Source organism: Cololabis saira, chromosome 11, assembly GCF_033807715.1.
Source record: "Cololabis saira isolate AMF1-May2022 chromosome 11, fColSai1.1, whole genome shotgun sequence".
Classification (NCBI taxonomy): Eukaryota; Metazoa; Chordata; class Actinopteri; order Beloniformes; family Belonidae; genus Cololabis; species Cololabis saira.
The window spans coordinates 11,235,124-11,262,173 of NC_084597.1; the positions used below are offsets into that span (position 1 = coordinate 11,235,124).

The following is a 27,050-nucleotide window of genomic DNA, read 5'->3' on the forward strand; positions in this document are numbered from 1 at the left end:
AAAGAGCCATATTGGACCAAAAACACAAAAAACAAATATGTCTGGAGCCGCAATAAATGAAAAGTCTGAAATCAGCCTTAGAATGAAGGCAACACATGCTGCATTTATCTATATGTTATAACTGGGGGAAGATTTATTTTTTTCATTCTGCACTTCGAGAAAAAAGTTGAAATTTCATGAAAAAAGTCGAAATGTTGAGAAAAAAGTTGAAATGTCGAGAAAAAAAGTCAACATTTCGAGAAAAAAGTCAACATTTGGAGAAAAAAGTCGAAATGTAGAGATTAAAAAGGGAAGAAAAAAGAAAAAAAGGAAAAAAAGAAGAAAAATAGAGAAAAAAAGGAAGAGAAACAAAAAAGGAAAAAAAAGAAGAAAAAAAGGTCAAAACATTTAGAAAAAAAGCCACAGGGAGCCACTAGGGCAGGGGTTGGCAACCCAAAATGTTAAAAGAGCCATATTGGTCCAAAAACACAAAAAACAAATATGTCTGGAGCCGCAAAAAATGAAAAGTCTTGTATAAGCCTTAGGATGAAGGAAAACACACGCTGCATGTAGCTAGAAAAGCTAGAAAAAGTCGAAATGTCGAGAAAAAGTCGAAATGTCGAGAAAAAAGTCGAAATTTCGCGAAAAAGTCGAAATGTCAAGATTAATGTTGAAGTTCAATCTTGAGAAAAAAGTCAAAATGTCGAGAAAAAAGTCGGAATGTCGAGATTAAAAAGGAAAGGAAAAAGGAAGAAAAAAAGAGAACAAAAGGAAAACAAAAAGAAGAAAAAAGGAAAAAAGAAGAAAAAAAGGAAAAAAAGAGAAAAAGGGAAAAAAAGAAGAAAAAAAAGAGAAAAAAGGAAAAAGAGAAGAAAAAAGGGAAAAAAAGAAGAAAAAAAGGTCTATCTGTCTGTCTGTCTGTCTGTCTGTCTGTCTGTCTGTCTGTCTGTCTGTCTGTCTATCTATCTATCTATCTATCTATCTATCTATCCATCTATCAATCTCATAACATAATATACACTATAAAACAATATATCATGATAATGCCAACAATAATTATTATAATTAGAAGTGGTAGTATATATGTATATACAATGAGGGGGAGGTCGGACATGATGCCCCCTATCAACCTCGTTTCGATTACAAATGTATTTGTATGGAATGTATATTTGCCATTGTACTGTTCCACCTAGTGTGACTCTTGTACTGGGATTCACAGCCAGCTAAACTCTCCATGACACTATGACCTCCAAGGAACAGGCAAAGTTGTGGTCGGACAGGTTTAATGTCACAAATTGTGAAACTGAAACACAAAGTACAGAAAATACAAATTAATGGCCGATACAAAACGATGTCAGTTAATAACGGACATGGCGGATCTAGTATTCATAGATCTAGGCAGAGCAGCGTCCGCGAACGGATCCGACCGTTATATTAACACATAACTAAATAGAAGTGTCAAACAGAACAAAAAGTGTCAAACAGAACAGTTTACACTTGCACTCTAACAATTACAAATGTACTCACTTATATTGCCACTTCGAGGGTTAAAACAATCAGTTGGAGAAAAGTGAGCATCTGAAAGCTGTCTGTGCGTTTCTCTTATTGTGGAGGAGAAGAAAACACTTCCGGTTACCTCACTTCACGTAACTTAACCATGGATCTATAATATTAACGAATTTAACGGACTCTGGGAAAATCCCGAAACAGATAAATAAGCAAACTATGCCCTCTACAGGCCTGAAAATGCTACTGCAAACGCAAGTTATATCAGTTCCAATACAGCCATGTTTGTCTTATAATGAACCTTTGACACGAATTAAAAAAAGAAGAAGAAAAAAAATGGATCCTGCCCGAGTGGCTGCAAACAAAACCGCGCCACCTGGTGTCCCGCCCCGAGAAAAGATCAGCCATAAGTGACACCTCCTCGGGAGGGGAAGCAGAGCCAACCCGAGCGAGCCGCCGGGGATCCACCATCCTGCCCGCCCGAGAGGTTGTTTCTCCAGGTGTGGACTCACCTGCACCGTTATACCCCCCCAAACCTCCCCACCTGGAGCGAGCTGGGGAGCCCGAGGACGGGGTCGAGCCTCCGCCCGCCCGCAGGATGTCCCGACATGAGGGTGAGTCGGCTCTCGGCGCCCGCCATGGCGGCTGGTGCTGCAACACAGTCAGGTCCGGCTCGGGTCCGTCTCTCAGTCTCACCCCCCCCGGCTGCTCGCGGCTGCTGCCGCCCCGCCGAAGTGCAGCGTCTCGCTGCACTTCGGCGGGGCGGCAGCAGACGCGAGCAGCTAGTGTCGCTTAGCAACACCGTTGCTAGGCGCCGTGTTAGCCTAGCTGCTAACCTAGCTGCTAACCTAGCTGCTAACCTAGCCTCAGTAGTTATGACTTCATGACACTTATTCTGGCTTACATGCACTAGTTTACCGTGTGCCATTATGAGACCCCGGTTGAATTGGTTTGATATTGGATATTATGAATTCAACACCCATAAAACTTGTGATACAAACCACTGATTTTGGTCAAACCACTTGTGATGTGTTCATGGTCATCTAGACTATATATCACAAAACAGTAATTATTAAAAAATCATATATATGGGCTGATTTAAAAATCATATTATGGGCTGATTTAATGTGGTTTAATGAATTCAACACCCATAAAACTTGTGATACATACCACTGATTTTGGTCATATTGCTTGTGATGTGTTCATGGTCATCCAGACTATATATCACAAGAGAGTAATTATTATAAAATCATATTATGGGCTGATTTAATGAGGTTTAATGAATTCAACACCCATAAAACTTATGATACATAACACCAATTGTTTTCAAACCACTTGTGATCAGCCCATATATATGATTTTTTTTTTAATAATAATTACTGAAATATAGTGTAGATGACCGTGAACACATCACAAGTGGTTTGACCAAAATCAGTGGATTATATGGAGAAGCGGCTCGCAAAAAAAAACCCTAATATCTTCCGAAGGACTCCAAATGACACCAAACTTGCCTGGGTGAGTATACGACCATAAAAAATGCCAGAAATAAGGTCCAGGTTGTCCCTTTAAAGGTGACCTATTATGGCATTTAATGTCTATTTTAAACAGGCCATGAATGTCTTAAAAATAAGCTTTTGATTGTTTTTTCTACATACATCAGAAATTCAGCGTCTGGGTCATGTCTTTTATTTTTACTGGTTCTAACCTGCTTTTCTGTGAGGGATTCTGAGTGGGCGGGGAGGCTATGATAATGAGGCTCTATGCTGATTGGCTGCCTGAATGACGTGTAGCAGGGCAGGGCACAAAGCCTCGCTCTGGCCAGAAGAGCAGCATGAGACACTATTAAACCGTGTCCCATGTGATGCAAGCGTCAGCGACAAAATCAATTCCATTTCTTTATTTTCTATTGGACTGTCCTAACTGGCCGCAAGTTTAACGGTTTCAGTGTGGACAGAGAGCGTCCGATGTCATGTAGCTCGATGCGATAGTCGGACGCTTGCATGCAGTTATGACACGGTGTAAACGACTCTCTGGGATCTTAAAGCCTGAATTACGGCTGCGTTAAATCGACGCGTACCCTACGCCGTAGGCTCTGCGTTGGTGTAACGCGGAACCATAAATCAGCCTTTAGTTCCCTGAAGGGGGGACCGGGTCACCTCGTCTTCACACTAATTCACACAGGAAGATTTAATTGAATTCTAAACAGGTACACCACAGTTCTTTACTTTGATTCCTCATCATTTCATTTCTTATGTTACAAGACAAATTATTAATGTTAACTGTAAAGAAATCACAACACTGAATTTCACAAATGGCAACTTTATTGTTAAAAAAAATAAAACAACATTTGTACACATTATATACACTACTTATATACACCATACACTGTTTATATTAGGGGTGTAACAGTATATCGTGCCACAAAATTACGCGATACAAAAACGTCACAATATGTGTTGTGGAGGTGACAAAGTTTATCGCGATATTGGGTTATTAATATTAATCTATTGTGTTGACTAGTAACGCGCATCCGACCGCGCATCTGACCACGCGTGCCGACCGCGACTCGACCCGCGGACCAAAATCTTACTACGCTCAGAAGAAAGTAGTACCGTTTTGCGGTCCCAATCACGGGACTCTTGCAGTGATTTGAGCTCTGAACTTTTAAGTCTGGTGTAGAGTTAAGCCTTACCGTATTAAATTAAACCTTTTTCGGGTCGTGAGTAGGATATACATGGGGGACAACTTCTGCGTGAGTTCCACTGTACTTTAATGTCCGCTCAACAGCGTAGGATTTTAGAACATCAACACAGCACCAGGAATCAGTGAATGTAAAAGCAGCTCCAAACCTTTATTTATATATAAGAAAGATTCTAACTTGTCTAGTTGATATTTTGTCACTAAATAGTCAACTAGGTAATTGTTTAACCTCACTAGTTAACTTGTATACTGTACTAGTTAACTAATTTGGCCCAGAGGCCTACTAGTGTGTTAAAATGATGACTACCTTGGACTTTGATGCTACTAGTTAGTAGGAGGTATGGCTTTGCTAGTACAGCCTCTGCTCAAACCAGTTGGATAAAAGTGTTACTAGTTGCTTGACAAGTGTGACTAGTGCAACCTTTTGTTATACTAGTACAACAAAATGCTGAACTAGTGCAAAAAATGTTCAACTAGTATGATCAAAGTGCAAACTAGTAAATAACATTTAGGTCTGATATCAAGGACATGGAATAAATACTCAAACGGCTTGCCATTGCAACATGCAGCTTGAAGATGCGTGTGTACCAATCTATAAATGAATAAAGAAAACTGTGATGAAAACACCTCTCATATGTTTTTGTCACGCCTCTTGAGTTGCTTGTGAAGTGAGTGGAGCGCCAGGGATCTTCATAGCTGGCACTTGTGGCACAGTGTAACTCCAAAACACATGCTCATGTAGGTGACACGGACATTCAGAGAGATCACATTGCATCTTAGATACGCAGTTGTAGGGAATTTGTAGCTTAACTCACTTGTCTCCAAGTTTGATTTAACCTGTTTGTTTTTTTTTTTCTGCAGGTGTGAGCTGTGATGCATGTTTGAAAGGTAACTTTAGAGGAAGACGGTTCAAGTGTTTAATTTGCTACGACTACGACCTGTGTGCATCGTGCTACGAGAGTGGAGCTACAACAACACGACACAGCATAGAGCACCCGATGCAGTGTATATTAACCAGGGTAGACTATGGTAAGAACCTGGCTGACAGCATTGACACAAACATGAATGCTAAAGTGGTCATATTCAGATTGATCAAATTGGAAGTTAGGGTTGCCACCTTTCAGAAATAGAAATAAGGGACGTCCTGATTTCAGCAGCGCAGGAGCCAAAAAAAAGCCCCAAAACTTCTAAACTGCATAAAAATGTATTTATTTTATATGAAAAAACTAAATGCTTTGATTTAAAGTTTAAAGTTCTTTAATAGCTTTGAACTTGCATGACTGTACAGACAGACAACCATAGCAGCTGAAATATCCTCCTATGCTACGTATGTCCACATCAGCCAAGATGTATAATATAGATACAGGTGAAGAATATGGTGTAAAAGTTAATTTATTTCAATAATTCAACTAGAATATGGTGTAAAAGTTAATTTATTTCAATAATTCAACTAGAATATGGTGTAAAGGTTAATTTATTTCAATAATTCAACTAGACTATGGTGTAAAAGTTAATTTATTTCAATAATTCAACTAGAATATGGTGTACAGGTTCATTTATTTCAATAATTCAACTAGAATATGGTGTAAAGGTTCATTTATTTCAATAATTCAACTAGAATATGCTGTAAAGGTTCATTTATTTCAATAATTCAACTAGAATATGGTGTAAAAGTTCATTTATTTCAATAATTCAACTAGAATATGGTGTAAAAGTTAATTTATTTCAATAATTCAACTAGAATATGGTGTAAAAGTTAATTTATTTCAATAATTCAACTAGAATATGGTGTAAAAGTTAATGAAAATACGGTACAAATCGTGTCCCGTATTAGTTCAATACGGGACGCAACATTTTTTTCTCAAATAAAGGACAATTCCGTATTTTACGGGACGGGTGGCAACCCTATTGGAAGTACTTTACTGTGTGATTATATCATCCATCGTATTTGATATAATTTTATGTATAAAGAAACATTTTACCGACCGCTGATAATAGTTGGCTTTTCTTACAGACTTGTATTATGGAGGAGATACTCTTTCAGTAGGCCAACCCCAGTCGTTCACATGTCCTTACTGTGGCAAGATGGGCTTCACAGACGCAGCCCTACAAGACCATGTCACCTGTGAGCATTCAGACGCCTCCACAGAAGTGGTGAGTAAACTGCACATTTATATCTCTGTTACGTCTTAGTTAACTGTTTTTTTGCACTGACGTGCAGTATATTCACTGTGGAATTGCTGATTGCCCTTCACACCTGAAACAAACACCATGGTGTTTACTAAAGGGAAATAACACAGGTAAAGGTAATATATTACCTATTGACACAGAATGATTTTTACGAGCTCTGTCCACTGGTGAGTAAAGTGATGTTTAGACTGCTGCCTGCACTGCTGATACCAGGTTAGCAGTCTCAAAGCTAATCTGTCTGACACTTGACTGTAATAAAGAAAAACAATAGAACAGAGCCAGATAGTATTATTTGATGCACACCAGACCCGGCATGGCCAACTAAAAAAATAATGTCTTAAACTGTGCTGTTGATGCAGTAGTACATCACTTGGTCCATTAATCCGTGAAACTCAAATTAAAATTATTCTTATAGCTCCCTTTTAGACCTTTAAAAGCACTTGCATATCCTCCATTGTTCATGTCTGTGGTTGTTGTTTTCAGGATAAATACAGTCAGTCTTTTAAAACAAAGGTCAACTATTTAATTTGCCAAATTAATTTGTTTAAATTTCTCTGAAGGTTGAGAAATTAAGGTTTTAGTTGAACATCTCACTTCTGTCAAGTTTTTAGAAAACCCTTTCACTCAGGCAGGAGCAATACGGCAGTGCTTTAATCATACCAATAAATTACCAATGGAATTTCTTACAGCTTCGTACATAGCTGAGGGGTTTGCATCCCATCCTACGTCCAGTTTCATTGGCCAGCACAAGTGGTGTTACTGCAGTATCATTGTCTGGTGGTTGCATTGACATCTGAAAAGCTGAACTTTGTGCAGGGTCACAGGGTGTGACATAAGTCGATTTGAATATTTGGCTTGCAGCAATATTTTTTGCTGCATTTTCATTTGTGTTGGCACACAATATTTTTGATCACAGCCTGGTCCAGTGCTAAACAGTTCAGATGAGATGGACTGTCCACAAAGTCTGAAGGTGGTGGCTGCACACCTGGACTTCTTTGGGCAGGACATGTGGTCACCTGAGTGTCTGTCCTGGAGTGCTTGTTTGCTGGAGGCTGACACTTTCCCTCCCTCTGCCTACCCGAGTGGACTTGTAGTCAAGACCGCCTAAACCGAGACTCACCTGGGAATCACTGAAATGGCATAGACCTGATGCTTAATCAATCACAACGATATGCAAATATTATTCATATATTTATTCAAACAAGGCCGTTATAAACACAATACTATAATTAAAGCTGCAAGCAGCGATGAACGGGCCCTCGCACTCATGGCCACCGCCCCCCATAAGCATATCAGAAATGACACCACCCATGGCTTCCTATGTCAAACCATTCAAAAGTTATGGCAGAGAAAAGTATTCTAGGGGGCGTCGCCACGGTAACACTTTTGACTGAGAAAAGTAATGCGCGTTGTCGCAGGATGGAGACGCACATTTTGATGTATTACACACCTGGTTACGGTTCGGGCTCTGAAGCGGCTGAAGAAATGGCATAAATTTGGCATAAATGGCATAAATTTCGCCAAAATGACACAATTAATTCAAAATGGCCGACTTCCTGTTCGGTTTCGGCCATGGTGCCAAGAGACTTTTCTTTCAGTTGTGACATGATACAGGTGTGTAGTTTTTTCTGTCTGAACCAATCAGATGAAGGGTGGGCGCGCTTTTTGGCGTCTAGCGTCGCTAGAGGCAGAAAGTTGTCTAGGGGGCGCTGTTGAGCCATTTTGCCACGCCCATTAATGCAAACCATTAAATATCAAATTTTTCGCCAGGCCTGGCTTGCGTGCAAAATTTGGTGACTTTTGGGGCACGTTTAGGGGGAAAAAAAGGCTGTCCTTTCGTCAGAATAAAGAATAAGAATAAAGAAAAAAAAAATTCCTACAGATACAATAGGGCCTTCGCACTGTAAGTGCTCGGGCCCTAATTAAATACAGACATGCAGATGCACCAAAACATTAAATCAAATGCAAATAGTTTATAAAACTGTACATTAAAAAGAGGAACAACTGGTGATTCTGTCACCTTGGTCTGAGCAACGGCATCTCTATTATCCGAGTCCGACACATGGGGAGACCGGGAGACCCGAGACAAGACCAAGACCACAAAATAGTGATCTCGAGACCGGTCTTGAGACCAAGACCAGTCTCGAGAACTACAAGTCTAGTGGTAGGATGCCTAAGAAGACCAGAAGACCTCAAGTTCCTCCTCCTTCCCATCATCAAAACACTGCGAACAGAGGAAATAACACAATGTTAGAAGTGTTCAGTATAAAAATGTAATAATGATTTGTAGTTGGCGCAATCTTTCTTCAGTTCTATATTTTCCTGCATTTTTCTCCAGCTCAAAAACAAATATTTCATGAATATATTCTTATATCTCATGGGAAGCATCTTTACCGTCAATGAAGTTGACTTCACCTCCACCATTGGGCAAATCCGGAGCGACTGGACAGAAACCGCAGCTTCATCCGGCGCGTAATCAGCTCCAAAATTCACTTATCCGATACCGTTTTGCATGCGCGGACTTTGGTGGATCTACGTGTGTGTGTGTGTGTGTGTGAGACTAGAGCTGTGTGTGGGGGGGGGTGTGTCTCTGTGGGTTCTCTTTCATAATATTTAGCTCGATGTCTCACTATAGCAAGGAAGGACATTCCTGGTCCTCGGGGGCTGGTGTCCTGCATTTTTTGGATGTTTCTCTGCTTTAACACACCTGATTCTAATCAATCATCGTCATCAGCTTTTCATCAAGGCCTGGACAATTCTGTTAACGACACAGTCACTTGTATCATGGTGCAATGAAGCAGGGAAACGTCTAAAACCTGTAGGATACTGGCTCTCGAGGACCTAGGAATGCCCACCCCTGCACTTCAGGATGCACGCCCCACTGCAGACCTCAGAAGCATTAATCTCATCGCACCAATCCTGATTGGCTGGTGAAACGTGTCCGCCGAAGTTAGTACCACCTACCTTAAATATCCTGGGCGGACGACACCACGTCCTTCAAACACCTCTTCTCACTCGGAGAATATCTTGTGTCCTGGGCTTGTTGGCTGAACTGTCCACAAAAAGATCTTATTTAGCTTCTGTCGCCGGGCGCTAACTAGCCTTGGGTGTTTATTTGCTTCGTCGGTCACACCAGATCGAATTTTGTGCTTTCCTCGCCCTCCACGGCTTGGTTAGCACTGTCCTCGATGCATCACCACGGCTGCTCGAGTACAGAGTGTTAGCACACCAGTTAATTCTTGACTTTTCCCAGTTGGCACACCAGCTAACTGCCTCAACCCCGCCTGCACACCAGCTTGCGATCAGCTGTTTGTCTCCTGGGCTAATCCTCATACGGGGAAACCTGTCACAAAGCACCACCTTTCCCACTGGGTGGTGGAGGCGATTGCTTTGGCTTATACGAGTCAGGGTTTGCAGCCACCTGTGGGCTTGCGTGCGCACTCGACTCCGAGCCTGGTCCTGGGCCTTATTCAGGGAAGTTTCTGTTCAGGACATCTCTGCTGCGGTGAGTTGGTCCTCGCCTCTCACTTTTGTCCGTTTCTATATGCTGGACGTCTCCGCTCCGTGCCTGGCACGTGCAGTTTTGCTGTCCTGATTGGAACAGAGTATTTTTCCCTGTGGGTTGGTAGATGCTGGATAAGCTTGTCTGGCAATACGGTAGCAACCATATCCCATAGTGAGACATCAAGCGAAATATTATGAAAGAGAATTTTAGGTTATTTACATAACCCCGGTTCTCTGAGTAACATGAGTAAGATGTCTCACCAGACAACCCTTCTTTCTTGTGCGAGTGCGAAGAGGTGCTTATCTTGAATAACATGGTGTCGTCCGCACGGGATATGTAAGGTAGGTGGTGCTACCTGCGGTGGCACGTTTCACCAGCCAATCAGGATTGGCGTAATGAGATTAATGCTTCCGAGGCCTGCATTGGTGCGTGCATCCTATAGTGAGACATTTGACTCCAATCAGCCAATCTGAAAATAGACATTTTTTGGTGCCGGTTAAAGCAGCACAACGTAACTTTCAGCTTTTGTTGAGTTTGGCGTCTCCTTTGGACAAAAGCGGTAGTGCTTTACCAGTAGTGTGGAAGGGTTCCTACCATGCTCCTCCAAGTTACATAGTGCCAGTGAAGGTGATAAAAACCCCCTCAGACCATGACAGAGGTGTCATTAAACCTGTTGGAAGTTGATGTACCATCACAATGACTCTGGAAATATTATATTAAGGTGGAAAAGTTACGTAGTGTCGTTTTAAAGGAGCATGAGGCTCCTTTTAAGAAATGAGACTCTCTAGCGCCACCCTTCGCCACGATGGCTGTCGGGGGTACTGCAGCCAACAGCGAAGCCGGCACGGGAGAACGCGCATGCAGCGTCATGTGACGTCACATCCGCAGCCCAGCGCAGGAAATTCGGCCTCCGAATTGCAGCACATTTTGCAGCACACAGTCTGTTCAAGGCAACGGAGAGATACACTAGAGGGCTCATTCTTTTTGATTTGGAACGCTTCATCTGACATTATTACTAGAAAACTTAAAACATATACGAATTTTTTTTTCATAAATCCTGCCTCAATCCTGCCTCATGCTCCTTTAAGGGTTGTCGTACATTTATCGTTATCGAGGTAAAACTGCCCAATTTATCTTTATTGATTTGAGGTCATATCGCCCATCCCTAATATGTTGCTTAACTACAGTCATATAATTCAGGCCACAGCTCAAAAAACATTTTTAATAACACTAACCCAAATTGATATCAGATCGAATCAAATCTTGATAATCGATTCGGAATCTAATCGATTTTTGACATTTAATCGATTCCCAGCCCTTTTCCTGAGTGCAACAGGAGTGTTGGGTTTCAAATTCAGTCGGCTCTGGATTGTGTTACTTTGGATTTTGGAGATGATGTGCTTGAATTAGAACTGGTACCGCCTGATCTGAGCATACAGTTATCAAACAGAAAAGGTTTGGTTGCCTTTTTCAGGTTAGGAATGAGTTGGTGCCCCAGATGGAGAATCTTCAGGTTTTCTGTTTGGTAGTGGTAGATGGACATGTTGAGAGAGTGATGCAAGTCTTGTACTGTTTTATCTTAGTGAAGCCACAAAATGCAAACTTGCTGACTTAACAAAATATCTATTTTCCAACCCACACCTATGGTCATGAACTGTAAGTATTGACTGAAAGAATGAGATTGAAAATAAAGAAAACTAAAATCAGCCTCCTTCGAAAGGTGTCTAGGTTTTATTCTAGAGGACTGTTTGAGGACTTTGGTTAATCAGAGAGGGGGTCGGAGTAGAGTAGCTGCTACTTTGAATTGAAAGGAACCAGTTTAAGTGGTTCAGACATCTGGTCAAGATGCCTTCCAGATGCTGCCCAGGTTAGTTTTTCAGGCATTTGCCTCAGGGAGGAGGTGTTGGTGCTGACTGGAAAAACAATATCTCTCAGCCGACCTTGGAAAACCTGCATCTGTGTGGAAGAGGGAGGTGTATTTTTCCCCTGCTTAAGTAGAAGAAAATGGATTTATAGATGGAGAATAGGGGAAAAAAATAAAACAAAATGAAATGGGAATGTTTTGAATGATTGTTCATCTCGAGTGGTGTGAGGAACTGGCAGCAGCGTAGCGCCGACGCTGTCGTGACAACTTATGTGCTTTCGTCCCTCGTTTATAATCCAATGATTGGTTTTTACCCCTTTTGGGTTCTTTGTTCTGGACTTAGGGTTTCTGTTTTTTTTATTAACTGTTTTTTAGGCAGTCATTTAGTTTTTGTTTGTGGCTCCATAACTGAGACCACTCTAATAGATTTCCTGCTATGTACGTCACCAATAAGTCTCAGTTTCACACAGTGTTGTGCATGAACGCGTTCAAATGAACGCGTTCATTGAACACGTTAATTTCTGTGAGAACGTTGAACTGAACGCAACATATTTACACATAAAGAACTTGAACGTGAACTTGTTCATTCTGCAGATCATGAACTGGAATTTGAACTGTTCAGATTATGTGAGTTGCAGCTTCACTGTTTAGGTCCAATTATTACGGAATAATCCTTCTTAATTCACCAGCGGGCGGCGCACACATTTAAAATGCTCAACGAGCCCGTTGCAGTCTTTACGAATGTAGGCTGATTTATGGTTCCGCGTTACACCAACGCGGACCTACGGCGTAGGGTACGCGGCGTGCGGACCGTATGGTTCGCGTCGCCGCGTGCCTTACGCCGTAGTCTTCGGCGTCAATTTAACGCGGAACCATAAATCAGCCTTGACAGGTGAAGAGAGACGTTGCAGACGCAGCGTCAGCGAGCCGTCAGATGATGATCCGCTTATCATTGTCTGCGGGAATTTTACACATCGTCTCCCAAAGAGTCTGACGGTAGGAAACTAACCTTTCTGTGCAAATTATGTCCACCTGCGCTGAGAAAGCAAGTCCGAGCGTCTGCCTCGTCAACTTCAAATTTGAAACGTCATGTGGAGTTAAAGCATCAGTCCAGTGTGAGGAAATATCTCCGAGTCCTTAACAATCAAAAAAGTTCCCAGAAAGACCAAGAGGTCTGATCTCCCAGTAACAGGTAGAAACACTGATAATGCACTACAATGTTGGAGATTTACAGCCTCTGAATAAAGTTGAAACGCCACTAGGACAATACATGATTGTATTCAGCAGGGGTCTCCAACCCTGTCCTGCATGTTTTACATGTTTCCTTGCATCCTCACACGTGATTCTATTAATGGCCGTCATCAGCTTGTCATCCAGGTCTGCACAAGTCTGTTAATGACAGTCATTTATATCAGGGTTCTGAGGGGAAATATCTAAAACATGCAGGACAGGGTTGAAGACCACTGGTATACGGTGAACAGTTTTAGGATAGGGGGACTTTTCATTCGTACTTCTCACCTAAAAATATTGAAATGAACTGAATTTGAACTAGTTCAAAATGAAAATGGTGAACTATGAACGTGAACAGTTCATTTTTAAACTATGTGAACTGAACTTTGAACTAGTTCATGAGAAGTATGAACTTGCACAACACTGGTTTGACATTAGTTAAAACTGTGCTCCACGTTATGCTGCTTTTGTAATAATGTACTTTTAAATGTGTTTCAAACAGTAATCCTAAATTACAGGACTGTCAACATCCAGTCATCGCTAAAGTTGAGGGTTGGAAATCACTTTCGCCTTTTCTGTTCTCTAAATTTTATCAGTCAGATAAAGTCCACTTGGGGGTGGACTGTCCTTTTTCTTTTTTTTTTTTTTACTTTATAATGTGGTTTGAACTTTTGTTTTTTTTCTCTTTCTGTTTAGAGAGTAGGTTTCTGTAAACATGCAGCCGGTTATTATATTTCATAAAGTCATTTGCTCTTTCGTCTCAGACAGACGCCTCTCACACCTTCTTGTTTCAGATCTGTCCAATATGTGCTGCCTTGCCAGGAGGTGAGCCTAACCACGTCACAGATGACTTTACAGCTCACCTCGCTCTAGAACACAGACCACAAAGAGATTTAATATCCTTTTGGCATCCATGCAGTCTTGTATGCAAGTGTTTGAATTTATTGATTTAAAATATGTGGATATGTGGAGTTTAACCTTAACAGTTTCCATTTACGACGAGTCCAGCAGCGTCCGGCATGTACGCAGGATGTTCCACCCTGGAAGAGGACTGGGCGGCCCCAGAGCACGACGAAATATGCACTTTACTAGCAGCTCCACAGGGGGACTTACAGCCTCTTCACAGAACTCCACTTACGGCCCCAGTAACAGAGAAGCAATGGACCCAATTGCAGGTGAGATTCATGGTTATACCAAGAATGTTAAACTATCAGAACCAGGAGAGGAGAGTTGGATCCCCTTCTAGCAGAATAGGCTGGCTAAAAACTGAACTAACATCAAAATTAAAAGTATTTTTTTCCCCCTGATGACATGTTTATCTTTCCGTCATGCTCGTCCAAAGTCTTGGTATACAAAAAGGACATTAAATGATTATCGCCACTAGGGGTGGGTAAAAATACAAATTCAGCAATGTATCGCAATCATTTTCCCTGCAATTCAATATTGATTCAGCAAACTTCTGAATCGATTCAACCCCATGGCCAGTGGGGGCTGCTGTAGGCCACACCTTTGTGTGATTCACGCTCTACGGATGGGGCCCCACTAGACCAAACTATAACAATATGGCGAACTGAGTGAGTAGCAGCACCGTTAAGCCAGCACCTTTTAAACTTAAAAGCAGATGTGTGGCTTCATTTTGTATTCCGGTGTAAACCTGGAACACAGGAAAGCAACAAGAGTAAGGTGTTGTGCAAACTTTGCCAGGCGGTTCTGATTTACTGTAGCAACACGACAAACCTGCGTAACCACCTGAGCCGACAGCATGTTCCAACCTGATTATCGGGGTGAAAACATGAGAAATAAAGAACGAGTTGCTGTAACTCAGAGTGTTGCATCCGCAGGAGGGGAGACCGGTCTGTGTCCCGGCCTCCATCACCGGAGAAACACTTTCTGGAGTCCTGCAGCACCTGCAGCCGACTCGATATCAGACTCTGAAAGTTGCCTAAACATTCAATTAAAACTATTCATATATTAATATATATTCATATGAGTCACATCAGTTCGTACCAACCTTTCAGTGACATGTTAGTTTTATTTTAAAAGAACTTTAGTGAACCGGTTCTTTAATGTTTGTCTGTTCAGACACAGTTATGGGATATTTTAAGGATCTGGCTTTTATCTCGAGTAGTCGTCCCATACGGTCGTCATGGCGACTGAGAGATGTCTGACCTTCTTGGTGACCTAAACCAGCTGATGATCCAGATCCTGGACCAGCAGATCAGTGTGTCCCTGAATACTGTCTCCCTCCTGATCCTGCATCAGCAGGTTCCTCTAACGGAGCTAAGGCTGCCGTTGAGATTGACAGGTTCCATGGTTGTGATTGACAGGTTCCATGGTTGTGATTGGTGATTGACAGGTTCCACGGTTGTGATTGACAGGTTCCACGGTTGTGATTGACAGGTTCCACGGTTGTGATTGACAGGTTCCACGGTTGTGATTGACAGGTTCCACGGTTGATTGACAGGTTCCATGGTTGTGATTGACAGGTTCCATGGTTGTGATTGACAGGTTCCACGGTTGTGATTGACAGGTTCCACGGTTGTGATTGACAGGTTCCACGGTTGTGATTGACAGGTTCCATCGTTGTGATTGACAGGTTCCTACATTTTATATGTTCATGTGGTTGATTGTGAGATTGTTGCAGTTCCACTCTTGTGTAACTTATCTGGTGATGTGGGGACTGTCGTGTGCCAACGGACAAAACCTCAGAAAAGTGCGTACGCCAGACTTGATGTGTCCGTGAGGGACCGCAACTTTTTGTACATCCGACTGTGACCGTAGAAAGTGGCGTACGCACGTTTTATGCACGCTGAGCTCTTTGTACATGAAGCCCCAGATGTGCTTGGCTTCTCAAATACCTTTTTTTGTTTTAGTAATATTTCATCAGATGTCAGTTCATATTTCATTAGATATAAATAGCATGTCCTGAAGTAATACTTGACATTTTTCTGAATCACTTCATTCTGTGGCTTTCAAAATAATGTGCAAAAGGCAATCTCGAGTGACATTTGACTAAAACTTCTGAAAAGTCGTGGGTTTATTGGAAAGCCACCTTTCAGCAGGTGAAGCAGTCATGTGACTGAAGTTGCTTTCACATGTGAAGAAACCTGCTTCTTCTTTCAGTCTTTCAGTATTTCTGCTCCTGCAAAGGTCACTTACGAATCCCACTGGAACACACAAGGGTTGATCTTTCTACTTTTGCAGCGTAATCTTTTCCGAACCATGTAAAAGAGAAATTGGTTAACATGGTGTGCAGACAGTAATTTATCCACATAATATAAATAGGGGTTTCAAATTAGCGCATTAATTGCAGGTATTGCGTTGTTTTTTCAGTCAAATTTATTAATGAGAATCGCTCCCCCTCTTTGTCTGGAGTTGTAACAGGCTGAGAACACATGGGGGAATTGTGCCGTGTTAAGTGCATCTATTGATTCTTTAACTAAATGTGTCTCCTGTAATAAGACAATGTCTGCCTGCAGGGTTTTTATTTGATTTTGAAAGTTTTAGTCTCTTATCTCTAGTGCCAGCTCCACGTACATTCTAGGTAAGGAACTTTAATTTGTCCATGATCCAATCGTTGGAGGTAATATTATATGTAAATGGTTATGTTGCATAAGTGTAGGTTGCTTAATCTATTTTTTAATCTCTAACTGTAGGAGCCGTTTATGTTGCAGTTTTTTTTTTTTTTTTTTTTTTTTTTTTTTAGAAAATGAAAGGACAACAACAAAGCAGCAAACAACAAAACACTCACACAATAAAAAAAAAAAATCAAACAATTAAAAACATTATACATATATATATACCCTTCGTCAATACATATAAGATTTCATTCAGAGGATACCCTATATACACTACATGGACAGAAGTGTAGACATATTCGGAGACAAAACATACACAAAAATCATGTTATGGGTCATTAGGGCTATTGTTTGTTGTGTACCTCACCCATTTTTCCCATCTTTCTTTGAAAATATAAACTTGATTTTGAAGTCTCGTTGTTTTTTTATTATTATTGTTTTTTAATCGCTTAATCTATTTTTTTTATCTCTAACTGTAGGAGCCGTTTATGTTTATTGTTGGCAGTTTATTTAATTGAATCATTGGGTTGTGGTTACATCATTTGGACACTAGGGTGTTGTGATTAGAGTTCAGCATATATTAGAGGTCATAGGTGACAGGAAGGGGAGGGCAAACAGTTCTCACCAGACCAAACAGGACAGTTCTGCACCTGCAACAGAAATCTGGTACGTTAACATTTTCTTCAATAAACCCCCAACTATCTGTGTAGCACGGCGAGTGCTACGGGGCCCGACCGACAGGATAGAGAGGACACGGAGTTTGGTGCAGAACCCTTTATTTAATGCACCGGAACCTCACACCCAGGACACACGTGCACAAGCACCACGACCACAGCAGCAGACCACCAGTATCAGCAGCAGCTTCCCCTCCCTTATAAGACTGGCAGGGTGGAGAGGCTGACGGGCCACACCTGTGTCCCGTCAGCCTGAGTGGCTGCAGCTCCTCCACCCTGCCACACACTGCAGTTGTCATTGCATGGAAATGAGTCATTTGGGTCTGCGTTGGTTCACTCCTGCCCCGCCTGTGAAGGAATGACAAAAGCTTTGGAAATAGGGAAACCTTTTGGAAATAGGAAAAAATGTCATTACACAAACTTTACTTTTTCTGTTTGCGAGTTGCCTTTATTTTGAAATCTGTTTGTGCTTGAGTGAAGTGGACATTGATTGGCTGCACCTGTGTTTAGGCGTGTTTTAACTTACGCTGGTAGCCTCTGGTAGCTGCACAGGTGGGAGGTGAATGTTAGTTTTTTGGTTCCATGAACGTTAGGATATGGTTACGCAGGTCTATTTGGTTTAATATTCTGGGAACTGTAGTTTCTGGTTGCGGGAAGGTTCGTTTCTGGTTACATTAAACGTTTCCTAAACGTTGCAACCTTTAGGGCGGATACCAACACAATATACAGAAACGATACAAATTAGACATAATATCAATACACACGGCCAGGGCCGCGCCGCACAGTCCACCATTCACACCCATGACAAAGTACATGTGGAGTGGGATGTTGATTGAAAATACAAAGGTATTATAGCTTTAACAAGAAACACAAAAGTTTTAATTTAAAAAGAAAAAAATACAAAAGCTTTAATAAAAAAAAGAAGCGCTCCAACCTCAGTCCTTCTCAGCTGGGCTAAAAAAGAAAGAAACATAAAAGAAAAAAAAAGTTGAATGTCATTTTGTAGTGTACCCAACTAAAGAGAGAAGTCACTGTAATTTACTTTTTTTTTTACTGTGGGTCAATGACGTGACGCCTATATTTTCTGAAAAACTGATTTTTTTTTTTTCAATTCAAAAAAGGTTTAAATGCACAAGAAAATACCAGATATATGACCTACCTGTCCCACATATGGACTCACTTGAATTTTACAAAGAAATACTAGTTATTTGGGATTTTGCTGTTGTTTTAAGCATCAAAATGTCATGTGGTGCGACCTTCCGACCATGACTCTTGTTTTGAAAACTTATTTGAAATCACTCTAAATGTTTTTAAATCAATCTTCTGACCTATCTGGCATGATTTCTGAAATGTCTTGTAGTGTGTAAGATTGCAACACATTTGTATTTATATTTCCATCATAATATACAAACAAAGTTTGACTGATAATGTCCATTTTATGAAATATCATGTGGCGCGACCATTAAAAAAACAACCATTTTTGTATAATACTGAAAACTTGTAAAAAAAAAAAAAAAAAAAAAAAGATGTTAAGGAAATTAATTTATTTTAATATGAATCATGGTTGCACCATATGACTTTTTTAAGGTTAGTGCCAATTCATCTTGACAAAAAACTCTGAAATCGCTTAATTTAAAATGTTTATATTAATTTATGTGTACACAACATTCTTAATGTTTGAACTACTGTAATAGATACTGTTTTTCATTATTTTAAAATTGACCTGTTGAAAATCCTTATTTGTCATTGACCCATATACACATACAAACCCAGTGGTTTTTTTTTGGGGGGGGGGTATATTATTAAAACTGCTTCTTCACAGTGGCATCAAAGTGTTACTTTTTTAAACCATAATTTATTAAAAAACGCCCGACACTAAAACCTGTGACTGCTTCTCCTGCAGAATTGTTATCCCAGCTGACCGGCGTCCGGCATGCCGCAGGAGGCCAAATAAACTCTCCAGGACCTTCGGCCACCCAGCTCCAGCAGCTCCAGATGCAGCTACAGCTGGAGCGGCAGCAAGCTCAAGCTGCGCGGCAGCAAGGGGAGACGGGCCGCCCCACGACGAGACGCAGCAACAACCCCAGCAACAACAGCACCTCCATTCCTGCACCAACGCTGGCCACTGCCACTGCCAGGGCAGAAAGCAACCCCACGCCTTCATCCCACAGCTCCCGGTTCCTATTAGCACGGTGAGTGAGGCTCATCATATTATCTCTAAGTTTGTCTTCAAATCATATTTATTCATTTTTTTGTAAAGATTTTGCGGCGCTAGTGGCCTTTATGGAAAATAATGGCACTTTTCCACTAGTACCTACTCAGCTCTACTCAACTCGACGACAGACTCAGCCCGACTCAGCCGGTTAGAACCTCGGTAGAAAAATTAGTATCTACTCGGCACGTTAGACCCCTGGTGGAAAAGTGCCAAATGAGTGGAGGCGAGCCGAGTCGGGCTGAGTAGGTACTAGTGGAAAAGTGGCATAGGTGAACAGGAAATGGGTATAGAGAGAGAGAGAGAGAGAGAAGCGACCTGCAGTAACCTCTATAAATGACACGTTATGTATGTAGTATATTAAGTGGATTAGGGCCCATTGGATTATGCTATTATTCAGTCTAATAGCATAAGCTTTCCTTTTTTAATGTTTGTTCAGTTTTAGAGGAATAGCTACACCAGACTTTTGATACATAGAGTGGCTTTAACTAGTCCAGGGGTCGGCAACCCAAAATGTTGAAAGAGCCATATTGGACCAAAAACACAAAAAAACAAATATGTCTGGAGCCGCAAAAAATGAAAAGTCTAATGCTGAAGTACAATCTCGAGAAAAGTCGAAATGTTGAGAAAAAAGTCGAAATGTTGAGAAAAAAGTCGAAATGTTGAGAAAAAAGTCAAAATTTTGAGAAAAAAAGTCAAAATGTCGAGAAAAAAAGTCAAAATTTCGAGAAAAAAAGTCAAAATTTTGAGGAAAAAAGGTCAAAATTACGAGAAAAAAGTCAAAAGATCGAGATTAAAAAGGAAAGGAAAAAGGAAAAAATTAAGAAAAAGATAAAAAAAGGAAAGAAAATAAGGAAAAAAGGAAAAAAAAAAGGTCAAACATTTTTGAAAAAGCTCCAGGAGCCACTAGGGCGACGCTAAAGAGCCGCATGCGGCTCTAGAGCCGCGGGTTGCCGACCCCTGAACTAATCTAATTGACAACAGTTGGAGTAGTTAAAGCCACTCTATCTAGTACTACCATGTCTGACCACACGGGGGCTTCTGAGTCTTTTGCCAGTCACTGACTTGAGCGCTTTCTTGTGATATGATGCCTTGTTATTTCAGACATGGTATTTCTGGAAAGGGCTTCAATTGTTGGTTTATCAAATTTAATGGTATCAAGAATATTTCCCCCCTTTTTTTTTTTCTTTATTTAACACAAATCTATATATAGGAAGTATTGAGATTCCTAACAAGAGATTAATAAAATGATTGCAGATCATGATAGCAGGAGCCTTGTTATAGCCGCTTAACTAGCAGGTAATTTGCAAAAGATTTCTTTGATTCTCTAGTGAAAGTTGAGTTGATCATTTAAATGAGCATTGTTTAATATTGTTAAACCATTAAATCAATGTTTTGTGATTGATGAAAAAGGGCATTTATCTGAGTGAGAGGATCTGTTAAAAAAAAAAAATAGAGGTTTTTGGCCATTTAATATTGGTGAGGTGTTTTCTGTAGAGTACTGCCTTGTCGACCTTGATTCTGGTGGATAGCTTCATGTGTTGGAGAAATATGATTCTGGAGGTTTCTGATTAGACTTTTTTTTGGTTAGAAGGTAGATGCTGGGCATCACTCCATCTTCATGTTCATCCTTACAACATCAGCTTGAAAGGAGCCTGTTCCACTTGTTAGATTGCCCTGTACTTATGCCGATGACACACAGCTCTATATTTCAGTGTCACCACATGACTACAGTCCCCTGATCTCATTGAGTAACTGTATTCACCAAATCAATGAGTGGATGTGCCAGAATTTTCTCCAGCTAAATGCAGAAAAGACAGAGGTGATCATTTTTGGCCCTAAAAATGAAAGGGAAAAGATCAGCGCTCACCTTTGCTCCATGTCATTGACAGCTACAAATCAAGCCAGAAATCTGGGTGTAATTATTGACTCAGACCTGAACTTCAACAGTTTATTTATCACTAAATCTGTCCTTACAAACACCAGGAAACTGGACCATATTACACCGGTCATGAAATCACTACACTGGCTTCCAGTGAGTCAAAGGATAGAGTTTAAAATCTTACTGCTGGTCTACAAAGACCTGAATGGTCTTGGACCAAAATACTTGATCTGTTAGTTCCTATGAAGCTCCCAGACCCCTGAGGTTCATCAGGATCTGGTTTGTTGTGGTTCCCAAGAACCAGAACCAAGCAAGGTGAGGCAGCGTTCAGTTATTCTGCTCCTCACCGGTGGAACAAACTTCCTGTAGACCTGAGGTCTGCTCCAACTGTAGATCCTTCAAATCAGGGTTAAAAACATTACTGTTTACTCAAGCGTACTCCTAAATTAAACTTACCTGCTGTACTCTACTGCCCTTATTTTTAACAGCTTGTGCTTTTTATTATTTTACTTCTTTTCTTATCATCTTATTCTTAATTTTTTCAATCTTATTTGTTATTTACTGTCTAATTACCGTATTGGCCCGAATATAAGACGACCCTGATTAAAAGACGACCCCCTCTTTTTCAAGACTAAAGTTTGAAAAAAGACTTTTTGAACACCAAATTCAATTTTTATACAGAAAATAATTACAATATATATATATATATATATATATATATATATATATATATATATATATATATATATATATATATAAAAAGCATCTTATTTTGCCTCATTCAAATCATCATCTTGAAGTTTGCATCATAACTTCTCCTCAGCTGCCGGTTAACCTGCTGATCTTCCACCCACTTTTCTCCAGATTGTCGCTACGTTTCTACATTTTCTGTTATCTCTCCTCTTATTTTCTTCTCTTTTTCTTTCTTACCGCTATTTTTTATTTTTCTTCTTCGTGCTACCGCTATTTTTATTTTTCTTCTTCGTGACAGGGGTTTGCTTTGGCCTGGGGAGTTAAGTTCAGCATTCGCTTTAAAGATATCTGGCGCCCTCTAGCGTTGTAAATGGGTATAACGTCTAGACCCCGAATGTAAGACGACGCCCACTTTTTCAGTCTTATTTCAATGCAAAAAACCCGTCTTATATTCGGGCCAATACAGTATGTCTTGCCGCTTTTAATGTCAATGTAAAGCACTTTGAATTACCTTGTGTTGAATTGTGCTATATAAATAAACTTGCCTTTCCTTGCCTAATGTGGACATTGACTTGATCTAATGTTGATCGTTCTCCTTCAGGTTAAACGAACCTAAAAAGGTTGAAGCAGAGCTACAGTTTCTAGAAGGGGAGAGCGCCGACCACAGCCTGTTTGTCCAAGAGATCCTTTTGTCTACGCTGATGCACGATGGAAGCTCTTCTTCTGATGAGGAAGAGCGTCGAGATTTTGTCGACTTCAGTGCCATGGGCTGTGTGGATATCATGCCTTTAGATGTGGCGTTGGAGAACCTGCAGCTCAGAGAGAGCAGCTCTTCGGGGACGGAGCCTCCCTCGCCGCCTCTTTGATGTCCGAGCATCAAGCAGACTGTGTCCTCTGTGCTGCAACTGTCAGTAATGGGCAGCAGACAGCAGCAGCAGTTCTCCCTGGCCTTGCCCTCCTTTCTCCCTCCTTTTTTTTCTTTGTTTTTTTTTTGGTTGTTTTTTTTGGTGATTGTAATTTCAGGCCTGTCACCATATTACATCGTTACATTGTAAACAAAACTAAGTGAGAGCAAATGGGATGATATGAGCGAGAAAACGAGAGAAAAGATATATAGATATATATATATCTCATATAAAAAAATATATGGAGTTGATAATCAGTTCACCTAACTTCTTTTCTTTATCAGGTAAATGTTGCAGATATTTGCTTTTCCCTGACAAAACGGCTCTCCATATAAATACTCCACATTCTCAAGTTAAGGGGGCGCAGCCTCCTCTGATGATGCTGCTGTGTGTGTGTGTGACTATTAATAAATAAAAAGTGCTTGGATGGGTTACCATAACTACTGCATGCAGTTATTTGCAGCATGCATGACTTTTGATGACCCTCTAATTAAAATCTCTAAGGTATCCCAAAGCTTTCAACTGTTTTAAAACAGTTCCTCAAAAATGGTTCGGTTTTGGAAATGTAGCAGCTTAAAAGCTGACGTTCAGAAATTCTGATTCTGATGAATATGGTTCTTTGTTTTGTTTTTTTTTTCTTTCTATCGGTTGTGAGAAGATGTTGAAATGCTGCAATGTTTGTCTGAGCTCCAGTTTACACCTTTTTTTTTTTTTCTGTGACAAAGGTGTAACTTTAAAAATCAGTTAGGAATCTGTTCTGTAAGAAAAAGGTTTGCGGTAAAAGAATTGTTTATCGGCGAGTGTAGAATAGTACTGTTCATGTCAGACCACACGTTTTTCACTGGCTTTGTTGAATTTTATCTGCTGGACATCCGGAGCTTCAGGATTGTTCTCTGCAGTTTGTTTTGATAAGAAGAAATTCTTTTTCTACTAAAGTTAGCACTTTCTATTTATTCTTGTTTTATTGCTGATTCCTGTTTGATTTGCATGTTGCCACATGCCTATACTCATACCTTCTGTTTTGAAACAAAAAAAAAAGTATATATGTGTGCTAACTATTTCAAATATGGGCAGAATTTTTTTTTATGTGAACATAGGATACAATAAATTAAAGTTGAGCACAGCTTTTCATGAAAGCGAGAGACCACCTTGCCTTTTTGCAACTTTCTTTTATTCATTTGTGGTTATCTGTTTAGGTATATAATCTTGGGACGATACCAGTCACATTGTAATGTTGTTGCCGTTTTAGAAAACAGACTAACATCGGCTTTCTGATCGCTTGTCCCCATTTTACAACTGTGAGTCATGAATAAATGTTGAGCTAATGGTTCGAGGTGCTAGTTGGGCTTTAAGCAGGTTTATTTGTCACCAACTAAAAGCTGGCATAAAAAGTGTGGTTGGTAACTAATAAATGTTAAAATATCTGCCTTATATTAAATGGATATCCTAACTTTGGTGGTATACACCAAATAGTACTACAAGTACACTAAGTAGATATAGCTTGCAGTAACACCAGAAAAACTGCAGTGATGCATCAGTTACAGTTTCAATTAAAATTATTCAACCGCCACTGCAAACTAGGTTTATTGGCAAAATGTACAAACTAGAAACTGTTTCCACTAAACCAGGGGTCGGCAACCCAAAATGTTGAAAGAGCCATATTGGACTAAAAACACAAAAAACAAATGTGTCTGGAGCCGCAAAACATGAAAAGTCTTGTATCAGCCTTAGAATGAAGGCAAATGGTGAAAGTCGAAATGTCGAAAAAAAAGTCGAATTTTCGAGAAAAAAGTCGAAATGTCGAGAAAATTCGAAATGTCAAGAAAAAAGTGGAAATGTCGAGATTAATGTTGAAGTACTATCTCGAGAAAAAAGTGGAAATGTTGAGAAAAAAGTGGAAATGGTGAGATAAATGTTGAAGTACAGTTTTGAGAAAAAAGTTGAAGTGTCGAGAAAAGTCAATGTTGAGGAAAAAAGTCAAAATCTCGAGAAAAAATTTGAGATGTCGAGATTAAAAAGAAGAAAAAAAGAGAAAAAGAAGAAGAAAAAAAAGAAAAGAAGGAAAAAAAAGGTCAAACATTTTTGAAAAAGCTCCAGGGAACCTCTAGGCTCTAGAGCCGCGGGTTGCCGACCCCTGCACTAAACTAATCAAATAAGAACAAATTAAATAGCTCAACATAACTAATATTACAAGGGATTTCTCTGAATTCAACACACAATGCCACTTTTAATGACTGCTGCAGTCTCAAAATTATTCAAACCCCTAATTAAAATTCCTCTTAAGAACAAACATTTGCAAATCAGGTGTGGTCTCAAGCACACCTGATGCAACCAATCAAAGTCTTCATTAGCTGCATCAGGTTTGCTGGAGATAGAACATCTAAATTACCAAGTCTGTTGATGGTAAAGTTGGATTGCATGTTAAAGATATGGCTAAGTCAAGAGAATTGTCCCAAAAATTCAGGAGATCATTGCATAAACAAGGAAGAGGATACAAAAACATGGACAGCAAAAGACCTGGTGGCAGTAGGCACTGAGGCTTCAGTTTCCACAGTAAAGCGCACACTAAACGCTGAAGGGCTCCATGCCTGAAGTCCAAGACATATTCCAAAAGCATAAGAAGAATCGGCTCCAGTTTGCTAAAAACTATATAGAAAAGCCAAAAAGATTTGGGGATTCTATTCTGTGGAGTGACGAAACTAAATTGGAACTTTTCAGTCTTTTGGATCAGCATTGTGTCTGGAGGAGAAATAGAAATAAAAGAAACACCCTGCCTACATGGAAGCATGGCGGTGGCTCAGTGATGCTCTGGGGCTGCTCTGCTTCCTCTGGAACTGGAAACCTGCAGCGTCTGGAGGGCAAGATGGATTCAGTCTAGTATCAGGACATCCTGGGAGAAAATGTCATGCCCTCTGTGAGAAAGCTGAAGCTTGGGCATCACTGAACCTTCCAACAAGACAGTCATCCCAGGTAAACCTCAAAGTCCACCAAGGGTCTGTTTCAAAAGAAGTACTGGAAGATATTAGAGTGGCCATCACAGTCACCTGACTTAAACTCCATTAAAAACAGTGGTGGGATTTGAAAAAGACTGTAGCAGCACGCAAACACAACATTAGTGATCTGGAGGGCTTTGCCCATGAGGGGGGAAGATCCCCCAGGAAGGCTGCCAGAAGCTTGTGTCTGGCCTGCAGGAGGCCATAATAGCAAAATGGTGCTCTAATAAGGACTCAAGATGCTTGTCTTGAAGGGGTTGAACATTTTTGAGACTGCAGTGCTCATTCAAAGTGGCATTGTGTGTTGAATTCAGAGAAACCCCTTGTACTATTAGTTACAGTTGAGGACGATTTTATTAGCCCCCTTACAAAATAGTGCTTGTTTTCTAAGTGTTTTCCAAGTGATATTAACCAGAGCAAAATAAACTGAACATAGCTTTTTGTAGACTTCGTAGTTTTATTTTGGATGCTTACACTATTTTATATTCCACTCAGAAATGAAGATATTGTACAAAACACAAAAACTACCAGGGTCAAAATTATTAGCCCCCCACACCCTAATAGTCAATTGTGTATCCTTTTTGCTGTATTTCTGCCTGCAGACGTTTGTTGTAGTTTACAAGTCTCTCACACTTCATTTGAGGAATCCTGGCCCATTCTTCTTTGGCAAATCTCTCCAGTTCCTCTAGATTTGATGGGTGCCTGGCATGGACATGTTTCTTTAGGTCACCCCACAGATTTTCTATTGGATTTAAGTCAGGGCTTTGTGCAGGCCATTCAATGACATATACTTTGGTCGTCTGGAGATAGTTCTTCACCAAGAGGGAGGTGTGTTTAGGATCCTTGTCATGTTGGAAGATGAAGTGACGTCTCAGACCCAGTTTCACAGCTGACTGCCTAAGGTTCTCTTTCAAAATAGCCAAATATTTTTCTTTATTCATGATTCCATCCACCTTGACAAGATTTCCTGTTCCAGATGCACTGAAGCATCCCCACAGCATAATACTCCCACCACCATGCTTCACTGTGGGGATGGTGTTCTTTGGGTTGAATGCCTGTCCTTTTTTTCTCCAAACGTAAGCAGTGTCCCTGTGGCCAAAGAGCTCTAGTTTAGTCTCGTCAGACCATAAGACACGCTT

General features: G+C 40.5%; 1 protein-coding gene across 1 annotated transcript; it reads left to right on the forward strand.

Annotated features, from left to right (window-relative positions):
• Positions 1-1,771: 1,771 nt before the first annotated feature.
• On the forward strand, positions 1,772-23,220 carry kcmf1 (potassium channel modulatory factor 1). Its single transcript, XM_061733278.1, has 7 exons — positions 1,772-2,099; positions 5,047-5,214; positions 6,200-6,339; positions 13,769-13,870; positions 13,972-14,149; positions 19,130-19,418; positions 22,615-23,220. The coding sequence occupies exons 1-7, from the start codon at positions 2,084-2,086 to the stop codon at positions 22,877-22,879; spliced, it is 1,158 nt and encodes a 385-aa protein (XP_061589262.1). The 5' UTR covers positions 1,772-2,083; the 3' UTR covers positions 22,880-23,220.
• The last annotated feature ends 3,830 nt before the right edge of the window (positions 23,221-27,050 follow it).